This window comes from Panthera uncia, chromosome A2 (genome assembly GCF_023721935.1).
Source record: "Panthera uncia isolate 11264 chromosome A2, Puncia_PCG_1.0, whole genome shotgun sequence".
Lineage (NCBI taxonomy): Eukaryota > Metazoa > Chordata > Mammalia > Carnivora > Felidae > Panthera > Panthera uncia.
The window spans coordinates 6,263,239-6,275,983 of NC_064816.1; the positions used below are offsets into that span (position 1 = coordinate 6,263,239).

At 38.6% G+C, this 12,745-nt stretch overlaps 3 protein-coding genes across 3 annotated transcripts in view; 2 read left to right on the forward strand and 1 right to left on the reverse strand.

Annotated features, from left to right (window-relative positions):
* EIF3G (eukaryotic translation initiation factor 3 subunit G) overlaps window positions 1-12,745 on the reverse strand; it is a 767,140-nt gene that overhangs the window by 52,623 nt on the left and 701,772 nt on the right. The gene's annotated exons all lie outside the window — the stretch shown is intronic.
* On the forward strand, window positions 4,459-5,397 carry LOC125930581 (olfactory receptor 7G2-like). Its single transcript, XM_049642460.1, has one exon. It carries the CDS (start codon window positions 4,459-4,461, stop codon window positions 5,395-5,397), a length of 939 nt encoding a protein of 312 aa, XP_049498417.1.
* Window positions 11,539-12,487, forward strand: LOC125930583 (olfactory receptor 7G2-like). The gene has a single exon (XM_049642463.1). The coding sequence runs from the start codon at window positions 11,567-11,569 to the stop codon at window positions 12,485-12,487; it is 921 nt and encodes a 306-aa protein (XP_049498420.1). The 5' UTR covers window positions 11,539-11,566.

Below are 12,745 nucleotides of genomic sequence, written 5' to 3' on the forward strand. Positions count from 1 at the left end.
AAAAAAAAAATAAATGTCATAGTTTCAACTCATGATCCATGAATGTGAAGGAAAATGTACACTGAAACCATAGTGATGAAATTGGAAATGGTGTTTATGAAATTCTCAGGTTTTGTCTATATTGATCATAGTCAGAATTGTTAGAGAATACAGGTCAAAATGTGCAGTATGAAATATACAGAATGAAAATGAATGCTCAGGAAACATTCCATGACTCTTAGACAAAATCATCACTGCTCGTTTGCATTTTTACATGGCTTAGCTGTATTTATAAATATATATTTTATACCCACATATAAAACTATGTTTTCACACTTAGAATCTGTCTTTCTGATGTCACTAATGAGATAGAGATGCCTTTGCCTATTTCTAAAACCTGAAGATTGGAGTCCAATTAGAGAAGGATGTGTGTCTACACATGAATGTATGTGAAATGGAGGTGAACATTGAGCAGGTGGAGAGAACAGCATGGTGTGTACCTGGCCCCACGTGATCAGGGATTAGACATCATGAATTACTTTCCTCTCCTGTGTTGGTCTTTAAGGATTTGCACAGCCTGGTGAGAATAATGATACTAAAAATATTTGTCTAATGAGGAGCTTTGGATATTGATTCCCCAGGGATATAGAGAGACTGTGGAGTCAGTCTGTGACAACATCATTCAACAGCCCTAGCCTAGTCAAGAAGAAGCACACCTGAGGCTCCATCCACTAATGATCTTTCTTGACCACAAGCCCATTGCCTCACTTGGTCTCTCTGCCTTTCCAGAAGACAGATCTTCTGGTCTTCAATATTCAGGTGATATGTCAGATATCGTTCCACACTGATGCCAGCCAGGTAACTTAAAGTCCCTTAGTTAGTGCTTCTGTAAGGAGGGCAGGTATTTTACTACAGATTCATCCAGGGGAAGCAATGAGGGGTGTGCATGCATGAAATGATGGGAACCGAGTGTTAGTGTCCGATGGCACTCCAGTCTTCTTGCTGACAAGTTCTCATCTATGTTTGCAGTGATACTCACCCTGTTCTCAGTCTGCTGGTCTCCTAATCTCCCTAGAAAATGGCAGCATCCGTTATTCTCCTGAGCAGAAATCTGTCCCTTCTCATACAAGATGACTGTTATGAAGCTTTCTGGAATTTACTTGAATTTTTGTGGTAGTCATGAGGAAGGGTTTTGGTCAGCTTTTCCTTTTATTTGCATTCCTGATTCTCGATACACCATTCCACAGAAGAGTCTTATTATCCCCGTAGCTTGCTTGAGGACGGTGGGGAGAAAGTGGAGACAGAGAGGTCTAGCTGGCTGCTTTCTTAATATACCTCTTTTACTTTATAAAATTACCAATTATTTTAAAGAAGAACAACAGAGATAGTACAATACATTTTAAAACACCCTCCAATGCACTCCAGAATCAACAAATGTTGACATTTTGCTATACAAAGTTCATGTCTTTTTAACGACATAATATGCTTACAGAAGCCATTTCTTTTGTATTCTCAGTTCTTGTTACTCCCGTCTCAGAGACAACATCATCTTGAATGTGATGGACATGACTTTATATTGTACATGTCTTCATAAACATATACAGGATAAAAGGCATTAACCATATTACCTATCAGTTAGGGAATGGAGAAATAAATCATAACATAACAATACAGTGGATTACTCTCTGGCAATTAAAATTAATAAAGTGAGGTTAAATATTTTAATAATAAAGAAGATAAATTACATAAGAATGCCAAATGTAAATGACATGTACTATATGGTTTTGTTTATATAAACTTTCAAAATTGAAAATAATGTAGTTGTTTATGTTACCATATTAACAATAATACAAATTATAGTAAAAGAATGCCAGGGAATAATGTATATGAAGTTCATGTAGTGACTCCCCTGGGGAAAGGAAAGAATCAAGATTGTTCAAATACATGATGTGGGGGCTTCACATATTTATAATATTGTAATATTTATTGCAATAAAAACACTTAGATTGAAGATGGTGATGTGTATGAATTTTATACTGTTGATTGGTGGGTACCATCCTTCATTTATCTCTGTGGGTCTTTTTTTCACTTGAATAATCCATAATAAAAACAAAAACCATTAAGTTTATGTTTATTATGGATTATTCCTTACGACATTACAAAATAAATTAAAATTTTTCTAATGATGTATACTTTGTCACTTGAAAATATTTCTCTTATAAGTTTTCATTATTTATACTAATTTGTATATCTAATACATTTTATCATGTTATTTTAATTGCTATATATTTCATCATATGTTCATCTGAAATAAATATTGATATGGTTGATGATTCCTTCATTCTTCTTCTACACAATAAATGTTCCCAGCTCATAATCTTTTCCCTGAAATTTGCAGTTATGATGCTAGGGTTCTTCCTTTCTGTTGTCTTTCCTCAACTGGCCCCACCCCACTGCTTCCTTGTGAGGACTGAAATATACAAGGTGCCGTTGTTCGTGGAAGGAAAAAACACACAAGCACAATAGGAAATATTAGCATGAGGGTCCCATACACTGAGTACTGTGTCAGATGTGTTTCTATTCATTTCCATCACTGCAACTTCCCTATGAGGTTTTGTGATCGTTCCCATCATACAAATGAGGACACTAGACTTTTCATACAGGTGAACAATTCTCCCTACCCCCAATCAAGTACTGATCGGAATTAAATTCAGTGTTTAAGTCTAAGTAATGCACCAAATGATAAAGGTTGTCATGGCTACTTCCATCTTGACCACTGCTTCACAGAAGCAATTTTGTTAAGGATGCCCAATTATCTTGTAAGTACCATATAAGTCTGTCTTAGCTTATAATTCTCTGTCTTCCAAGGACCAATAATTGCTGCTATTTTCACCTATTTGTTTTTAATTTTTTAAGCTTTATTTATTTTTGAGAGAGAGAGAGTATGAGTGGGGGAGGAGCAGAGAGAGAGAGGGAGACACAGAATCCGAAGCAAGCTCCAGGCTTTGAGCTGTCAGTACAGAGCCCAACGCGGGGTTCGAACCCACAAACTGCGAGATGACCTGAGCCGAAGTCGGATGCCTAACCAACTGAGCCACCCAGGTGCCCCTATTTTCACCCATTTTTTAGAAGCCTATGCTTTTTCTCTCATTTACCTGTTGTTTGTTTGTTTGTTTGTTTTTTAATGATATGCCTGCCCCCATCACCTAGGGAGAAAGTCTCCTTAGGATAAGGTAGAGAATGCACTGATATTTGCCCAGCTTCTCCTAGAATTAATTGCTAGTGCAGGTGAGTAGTGTTTTTATGGGGATTATCAGCTTCAAGTTTACAGGCAACATTTTCTTTCTTTTTTTAATTTTTTAAATGTTTATTTATTTTTGAGAGAGACAGAAAGACAGAGACAGAGTGTGAGCAGGAGTAGGGGCAGAAAGAGAGAGGGACACAGAATCTGAAGCAAGCTCCAGGCTCTGAGCTGTCAGCACAGAGCCCAATGCAGGGCTCAAACTCACGGACCGCGAGATCATGACCTGAGCTGAAGTCAGACGCTTAACTGACTGAGCCACCCAGACACCCATATAGGCAACATTTTCTAATCTTTGCTGAGGTACAGAGCAGATACTGGGATGGATGTCGTGCACCTACTATACCATACTTCATGAGTAGGGGTGGACATGTGCTGTAGACAAGGGAAAAGATTTGGGGCATTGTTCAAGATGACTACATTAAGATTTTAAAGGAAGTTTTATGAAATCTGGGTGTTGGTTTAGGAATGCTAATTCTGTATTATCCAGAGGCATTACCAATAATTGGTCTAGACAGTCAGCTGAGCTGTCAAACCACTTAACATCTTATCTTTTCCAGGCACTGTGTACTTCACCCCACCTAAGTTTTCCTATAGATAAATGGAGTGATGGTACGATGTAACTCATCTGTAATTTGACAAACCCTTCAGTTGATTCTGAGGCATTCCAAGGTTTGGACACCAAACTCTTAACAGAGATTGAATAACTTTATTCTCGTCTTTCTGTTTGTTTGAGATGAGGAGTATTTCTGAAGGAAGTGCCATAGTTTATTCTTTGTTTCAGTCTTAGCACTAGGCACAATGTGTGAAAAAGAGTTGGTGATCAATAAAAATCAAAGCAAAACTTTGAGTGGAGCAAAGTAAGAGATGATGATGAAGGGAGAAATTAGCAGAGGGAACGATTTGAATATTCTCTTGGGTTCACCATATACATAAAGATTTCTTTTTGTTTAAGCATTGGCTCTCCAACTTCAGTGTATATCAAATTTATCTGGAGGGTTTGTTAAAACTTAGATTGCTGGTCCTTACTTCAGAGTTTATCAGCAGTGTATCTGGAGTGATACCAAGAATTTGCATTTCTAACTATTTCCCAGATGATGCTACTCTTGCTCATCCAGGGACTATTCACTTTATCTTATTTTTAACCCATCTTTTCCATTTCCATTAGATTCTTCAAAATGGAACCCAGAAATCACACAGGTGTTCCAGAAATTCTTCTCCTGGGATTGACAGATGATCCAGAACTGCAGCCCTTCCTATTCTGCCTGTTCTTGTCTATGTACCTGGTCACTATCCTGGGAAATCTGCTCATCATCCTGGCCGCCATCTCTGACTCACACCTCCACACCCCCATGTACTTCTTCCTCTCCAACCTGTCCTTTACTGACATCTGTTTAAGCACAACCACGATCCCAAAGATGTTGGTGAACATCCAGGCACAGAATCAGAGCATCACGTATAGAGGCTGTCTCACCCAGGTTGGATTTGTCCTGGCTTTTGGTGGTTTTGAAAATTTTCTCCTTGCAGCAATGGCCTATGATCGCTATGTGGCCATTTGTCACCCCTTGAGGTACACCGTTATCATGAACCCCCAACTCTGTGTTCTGCTGATTCTACTCTCACTGTTCTTTAGCGCTGTGGTTGCCTTGCTCCATAGTCTGATGGTGCTACGGTTATCCTTCTGCAAGGACTTGGAAATCCCTCACTTCTTCTGTGAACTTGCTCAGGTCATCAAACTTGCATGTTCTGATACCCTCATCAATAACATCCTGATATATTTTGTAGCTAGCCTGTTTGGTGGTATTCCTCTCTCCGGAATCATTTTCTCTTATACTCAAATCGTTTCCTCCGTTTTGAGAGTGCCATCAGCAGGGGGAAAGCTCAAAGCTTTTTCCACCTGTGGGTCTCACTTATCAGTTGTTTCTTTGTTCTATGGAACAGTTGTTGGAGTGTACATTAGTTCTGTAGTTACTGACTCTCCCAAGAAGACTGCAGTAGCTTCAGTGATGTATGTTGTGGTTCCTCAAATGATGAACCCCTTTATCTATAGCCTGCGGAACAGAGACATGAAGGGAGCCTTGAGAAAACTCATCAATGGTATGCCTTCTTTGCTGTGATTGTGCCATATGTTTTGGACTTGGGTTTCTAGAAGGAGGCAAAGGGATAGGAATCCTGGATGAGCCATAATTCTTGATTCTTCCATCACCGAATTCTTCTAAGCTAGCCAGGCAACAGATTGCTCAAGCTAATTTTAAGTTGGGGTTGAAACATACTTTGCTTTTTTTGATTAGTCTTATGATGTTTGACACATGATTTCAATTCTCTAAATTCAGCTTCTTTGCTTGGGTTTTATGCAGAAGCAGAGCCTGAGGCAAGGGTTCTAGTTATAATGGTTTTTTGGGTTTGGTTTCTTTTGTTCTGTTTTATTTTATTTTTTTGTTTTGTTTTGTTTTGGATCACTGTCAGAAAGAATACTGAAGAAAGTATATAGGACAGGGAAACTATTGAAGCAAGACTGTGGTCATATCTAGAGACTAGCTTCCACCTGATTTCAGTGTAGGGCCATGGCAATTGCACTTAGGAGTTATACCTATAATACAGTAGGGGAATTGACCTTTTATATACCTATTTAGTAATTAATTTGTTGACTATAAACTGTATGTTTGTGAGGAAATTCATCACCTACCATATTTCATTGTATTATCTATGAAAATTATGTGATTACATTATCTCAGTGGTTTGAGATGATTGTGAGATATTCAAACTTTATCAGTGATGAAATCTTCAGTTGCAATAAGAAAAAGAATCCCTAACTCTAATATTACCAACAATATAGAGAGCTATCTTTCATTACAGGCACTTAGAGGCAGGGAATGTACAGGAACAGGGTAGTAGAGATTCATTCAGTCCTCCATGGGTTCTATTGACCTAGGATTGGTTCTCCTCAGGGTCATGAGGTAGTGGCACCAGATGGAGATGTCATATTTGGGCATGATTCTCAGAGAAAGAATTTTGACTGTCCTTTCTTGAGTCAGATGATTATAGAATTTTCCACAGAGTCAACTAGAAGAGTCAACTAGAACCACAACGGCAACAGGTTGTATGGTGGTCCTCAAAAGAATTTGTCCATGTCTTAGTCTTCTAACGTATTAACATTTTGTGATAAAAGAGTGAATTGTACTTATTTGGAGTCTTTGTATATTAGCTTATTCCCTTATTTTCTGGGTAGCCCGAAATAGAATCACATGTGTCCTTATAAGATAAACAGAAATGGAAATGACCCAGAAAAAAAGAGGAGGCAATGTAACCATGGTGACAGAAATTGGATTTATGCAGTCAGTATTTAATTTCCAGTATTTGGTCATTTTCTCCCAGCTTTACTGAGATATAATTATATATAACATTGTGTAAAATTAAGGTATACAATGTGCAGATTTTATACCATTGCATGGGTAAAACCTCCATCCTGGCACTTAATTACCATTTCTCTAGTGGTGAGAATATTTAAGATTCTACTCTCTTATCAATATTTAAGTATATAATATACTGCTATTAGCTATAATTATCATGATCTATACTAGATCCCCAGAATCTGCTAATTTTATAACTGAAGTTTTATATCCTTTGACCAACGCTCTATTTTCCCCACTTTCCAGCCCCTGGTGGCTGTTTCTGTGAGTTTAACTCTTTTAGATTTTCCACATATAACATCATACAGTATTTGTCTTTCTCTGTTTGACTCATTTTATTCAGCATAATGTCCTCAAGGTTCATCCAAGTTGTCACAAAAGACAGGATTTCCTACTTTTTCATGGCTGAATAATATTTTGCTGTATATATACTATGTTTTCTTTACCCATTCATCTGCTGACACTTAGGTTGTTTTCATAACTTGGCCATTGTGAATAATGCTGCAGTGAACATGCTAGAGCAGATATCACTACAAGATCCTGATCTTAATTCCTTTGGATCTATACCAAGAAGTGGAATTGCTGGATCATATAGTAGCTTTATTTTTAATTTTTTGAGGAACCTCCATACTGTTTTCCATTGTAGCTGTAGCAATTTGCATCCCACCAACAGTGCACAAGCATTCCCTTTTCTCCACACCTTTGCCAACATGTTATCTCTTCTTTTATTTTTTTAAAGAAATTACTTATTTTAAGTTCACCCATTTATTTTGAGAGAGAGAGAGACAGAGAAAGAGAGAGAGAGAGAGAGCGCACATGTGCAGAGGGGGGGCAGAGTGAAAGGGAAAGAGAGAGAATCCCAAGCAGTCTTTGCACGTCAGTGGGGAACCCCAGGCATAGCTTGAACTCATGAACCATGAGATCCTGACCTGAGCTGAAATCAAGAGTCAGATGTTCAACCAACTGAGCCATGCAGGTGCCCCAAGGGATGACATTCAAATGCCACATTGTCTCATGTTGGTTTCAAATACTAGAGCAAGAACTCTATTGATTTAAAAATGAAGTTATATAGAAAAGTTAACATGTGATAAAAATAAATTGATAAGTGCATGAATATATTAAATTCATTAAATAATGGAAAGTTTGTAATTAAGTATTAACATGAAGCAGCATCTTTACCTATTAAATTATGGCTGAAATCACACTCATTTCATGGAGAATATGGATGAACCAGCATACTATTGCCTTCTCCATGACATTGTAATTTCCCATAACTCTATTTTTTAAAAAGTGTCATAATTTCAACCCATGATCCACTGATGTGAAAAAAATGTACACTGAAACCATCATGATGAAATTGAAAATGTTGTTTATGAAATTCTAAAGTCTTGTCTATATTGATCACAGTCAGAATTGTTTACAGATTATAGACTCAAATCTGCCATATGAAATATACAGAATAAAAATTAATGTTCAAGAAACATTCAATGACTCTTGGAAAAAATCATTACTGTTTGCATTTTTATGTAGCTTATCTGTATTTATAAATATATATTTTTATACCCACATATATAAACATATTTTCACACTTAGAGTTAGAATCTGGTTTCCTGATATCACTAATTAGATAGAGATGCCCTTGCTTATATCTAAAGACAGGAATCCAAGGGCGCCTAGGTGGCTCAGTTGGTTGAGCATCCGACTTCAGCTCAGGTCATCATCTCATGGCTCCTGAGTTTGAGCCCGGCATCATGCTCTGTGCTGACAGCTCAGAGCTTGGATCCTACTTCAGATTCTGTCTCCATCTTTCTCTCTCCCCTACCCCGCTTGTGCTCTCTCTTTCATATAAAATAAACATAAAAAAATTTAAGGACAGGAATCCAATTAGAGAAGGATGGTGTGTCCACACATGCAAAGTATGTGAAATGGGGGTGAGCATGAACAGATGGAGAGAACTACATGACGTGTGTGTGTGTGTGTGTGTGTGTGTGTGTGTGTGACCTCACGGGGTCAGGGATCAACTATCCTGAATTCTATTCTTCTACAGTTTTAGTCTTTAAGGATCTACACTGTCCTGGGATCCAAATAACAATAAAAGTGTTTATCTAATGAGGAGCTTTGGATATTGAACCCTCAGGGATGCAGAGACTGCAAATAGTCTGCCTATGACCACCTCACTCAACAGCCCTGCCCAGTCAGGAAACAACACGTGAGGCACCTCCCAGAAATGATCCCACTTGCCTAGAAATGTGGGGCTTCACTCGATCGCTCTGCCCTTTTCAGAGCAAACCTTCTGTTTCCATCATTCAAATCCAGAGAAGATGTCAAGTGTCATCCAGCAATGATGTCAGCCAGGTAACAGAGAGTCCCTTAGACAATGCTTTGGACATGAGGGAAGGTGTTGACTAGAGTTGTAACCCTGCATAGCCATCCGGAGAGTCCATGCCTAAGATGACCAGTACTAAATCCCCAATGGGACTCCTGCTTGAATATCATCATCTTGATATGTTATTTTGTACCTCCTCAACAATGCTAATGAGGCTCTTATTCTGCTAGTTTTCTATTCCGTCTATTTAATGGCAGGAACCATTTTGCTCATGAGCTTAAATCCTCCCCTTCACAAACATGATGACTATTATGAAATTCTCTGACACTTACTTGTATCCTTTGGTGGCAGAAGGGAGAGATATCAGCTTCATTTTAACTCCCGTACATTATACAGAAGAACCTTGGTGTTATATTTGTAGCCTGGTTGTGAAGACCTAGAAGAAAGAAGTGTAGACTCAGGCAGAGCAGGCTATCTCCTTTATCTGCGCATTCCTTTTCATAAAAATACCACATATTTTAAATTACAAGAATGGCATAGATATTATAACAATACATTTAATATGCTACCATTAACACATTTCCAGAATTAACACATGTTGGCATTCTACTATATCATCTCATGTCTATTTTTTTTTTAATTTTTTTTTCAATGTTTTTTATTTATTTTTGGGACAGAGAGAGACAGAGCATGAACGGGGGAGGGGCAGAGAGAGAGGGAGACACAGAATCGGAAACAGGCTCCAGGCTCTGAGCCATCAGCCCAGAGCCCGACGCGGGGCTCGAACTCACAGACCGCGAGATCGTGACCTGGCTGAAGTCGGAGGCTTAACCGACTGCGCCACCCAGGCGCCCCTCATGTCTATTTTTTTAATTAACAAAATAATGTAAATGCAGAAGGCATTCTTTTCTTGTACCCCTTATTTCCCCCTCACAGAGGAAACACCAGTGTAATGGTGTCCCCCAAGCATGCTTTCATGTTGTATGTGTGTATATGTATATGATATGTGTGTATATATTTATGGTATTTTATATGAATAATTTTATCTCTTGTTGGTTTTCATTTCTTATATTGAGTCACAGATCCAATTTCTTGTAATATTTAATTTATTTTAATTGCTTTATGTCCATGCCAAATAAACATTGATATATTGATATTCTCCCCTTTCCCCTGTAATATGATCAAGATTCTCCAAGGGAGTTTCAGAACGTAAACCCATTCCTGAAATTTGCAATTATCACACTAAGGATGTCTTCTTACTTTTCTTTTTCCTCAACTTGCCCCAACCCATCCTAGGAGTGAAACATGCCAGATGCTGTTGTTTATGACAGAAAAAAAAATCACAATAGGAAATGTCACTATGAGGGTCTCATTAGCTAAACACTGCGCAGACTGATTTAAGCCTATTCATTTTCTTTCTTTCTTTTTTTTTTTATATTTTAACGTTTATTTATTTTTGAGACAGAGAGAGACAGAGCATGAACAGGGGAGGGGCAGAGAGAGAGGGAGACACAGAATCTGAAACAGACTCCAGGCTCTGAGCGGTCAGCACAGAGCCCGACACGGGGCTCGAACTCACAGACCGTGAGATCATGACCTGAGCCGAAGTCGGACGCTTAACCGACTGAGCCACCCAGGCGCCCCAAGCCTATTCATTTTTTATCATCACAACTCCATAAAGTATTCTGATAGTTCCTAATATACACACAAGAATACCGAGATTCTAATACAGTTAAAACCTTTTCCCTATTCACAAAGCAAGTACTGGAGCCTGGATTCAGTTCAGAGTGTGTGGATCTAAGTATTATACCAAGTGATTGATCCTCTGATGGCCACTGTGTCCCACAAGAAAAGACAATCACTATTGCACAGGGACAAGCCTCTTAGGATGCCTGGTGCCAGTGTCATCTTATGAGTCTGTCTTCCAAAGACAAATTGCTATTATTTTTATATGTCTATGCATTTCATCCTTTCTCCCATTTAGCTTGGGCTTTTTGTTGTTGTTGTTGTTGTTGTTGTTGTTGTTGTTGTTGTTTGTAATCATATGTCACCTACTGTATTAGCGGAAGAAGATCCCTAAAGATGAGACTGATTTTGTAATTTTATTCTTATATTTCTGATTGTTTGAAGGTGTGGAATAATTCTAAAGGAATAATGCCATGTCTTCTCTATTTCATTCTTGACTTGACACAATGTGTTAGACATTCATTGCTCATTAGAATTTTGGCTGATTAACTGAATGGAGGGAAGAAGATGAGGGAAAGAAGAAGGATGCAGGGAGAAATACACAGAGGGAAAGATTCAAATATCCATTTAGGTTCACAATATAGATAAACATTTTTCTAGAACAGCAGTTCTCAGACTTTATCATATGTCAGAATCATTGGAGACCTTGTTAAAGTAGACTGCTGATCACCCACCCTGGAGCTTTTCCTCAATAAGTCTGGAGTCCAAAAATTGCAATTTCCAACAAATTCCCAGGTACTGCTGCTGTTGGTCCAGTGGCCATACATTTTATTCTCTTGTCACCCAATATTTTATATCAACAACATGGAACCCAGAAACCAAACGGATGTATCAGAGTTTCTTCTTCTGGGATTGACCGAGGATCCAGAACTGCAGCCCATACTCTTCTGCCTATTCCTGCTCATGTACCTGGTCACCATCTTGGGAAACCTGGTCGTTATCCTGGCTGTCATCTCTGACTCCCACCTCCACACCCCCATGTACTTCTTCCTCTCCAACCTGTCCTTTACTGACATCTGTTTAAGCACAACCATGATCCCAAAGATGCTGGTGAACATCCAGGCACAGAATCGGCACATAAGTTACACAGGCTGCATCACCCAGATCTGCTTTGTCTTGGTTTTTCTTGGTTTTGAAAATTTTCTCCTTGCAGCAATGGCCTATGACCGCTATGTTGCCATTTGTCACCCACTGAGGTACATGGTCATCATGAATCCCTGCCTCTGTGGATTGTTAATTCTACTCCCCTTGTATGTTAGCATCATGGATGCCCTCCTCCACAGTATGATGGTGTTGCAATTGTCCTTCTGCATTGACTTGGAAATCCCCCACTTTTTCTGTGAACTTGCACAGGTCATCAAGCTTGCATGTTCTGATTCCTTCATCAATACCCTCTTGGCTAATTTTATGGCTAGTACACTGAGTGGTATTTCTCTCTTTGGGATCATTTTCTCTTATACTAAAATTCTATCTTCACTTTTCAGAATGCCATCAGCTGGCAGAAATTATAAAGCCTTTTCCACCTGTGGGTCTCATCTCTTAGTTGTTTCCTTGTTCTATGGGACAGGATTAGGGGTGTACATTAGTTCTGCAGTTACTGACTCTTCCAGAAAGACTTCAGTAGCTTCAGTGATGTACACTGTGGTTCCTCAATTGATGAACCCCTTTATTTATAGCCTGCGTAACAGGGATATGAAGGAAGCCTTGAGAAGAATCATCAGGTAGGATAACTTTTATTTAATGATTCTGTCATCATATTTGGGTCAGATTTTCAGAATGAGTCAAAGTAAAAGGTATTCTGGTGTTTCATATCTATCACCAAGATCATCTAAAATGACTAGATAACATGATGGCCACATCAACTTGGGCTTCATATCTGATTTTGTGATGTTTGACAAGTGATTTCAAATGTCTAAAATCAGTTTTTTTGGGTCATGTTCCATAGAGGGAGAACCTGAATCCTGGGATCTTGTTATAGTGATT

Excerpts from the sequence above, each read along its gene's own strand:
- LOC125930581 (XM_049642460.1), top strand. The coding sequence starts at position 4,459 with ATGGAACCCAGAAATCACACAGGTGTTCCAGAAATTCTTCTCCTGGGA.
- LOC125930583 (XM_049642463.1), top strand. The coding sequence starts at position 11,567 with ATGGAACCCAGAAACCAAACGGATGTATCAGAGTTTCTTCTTCTGGGA.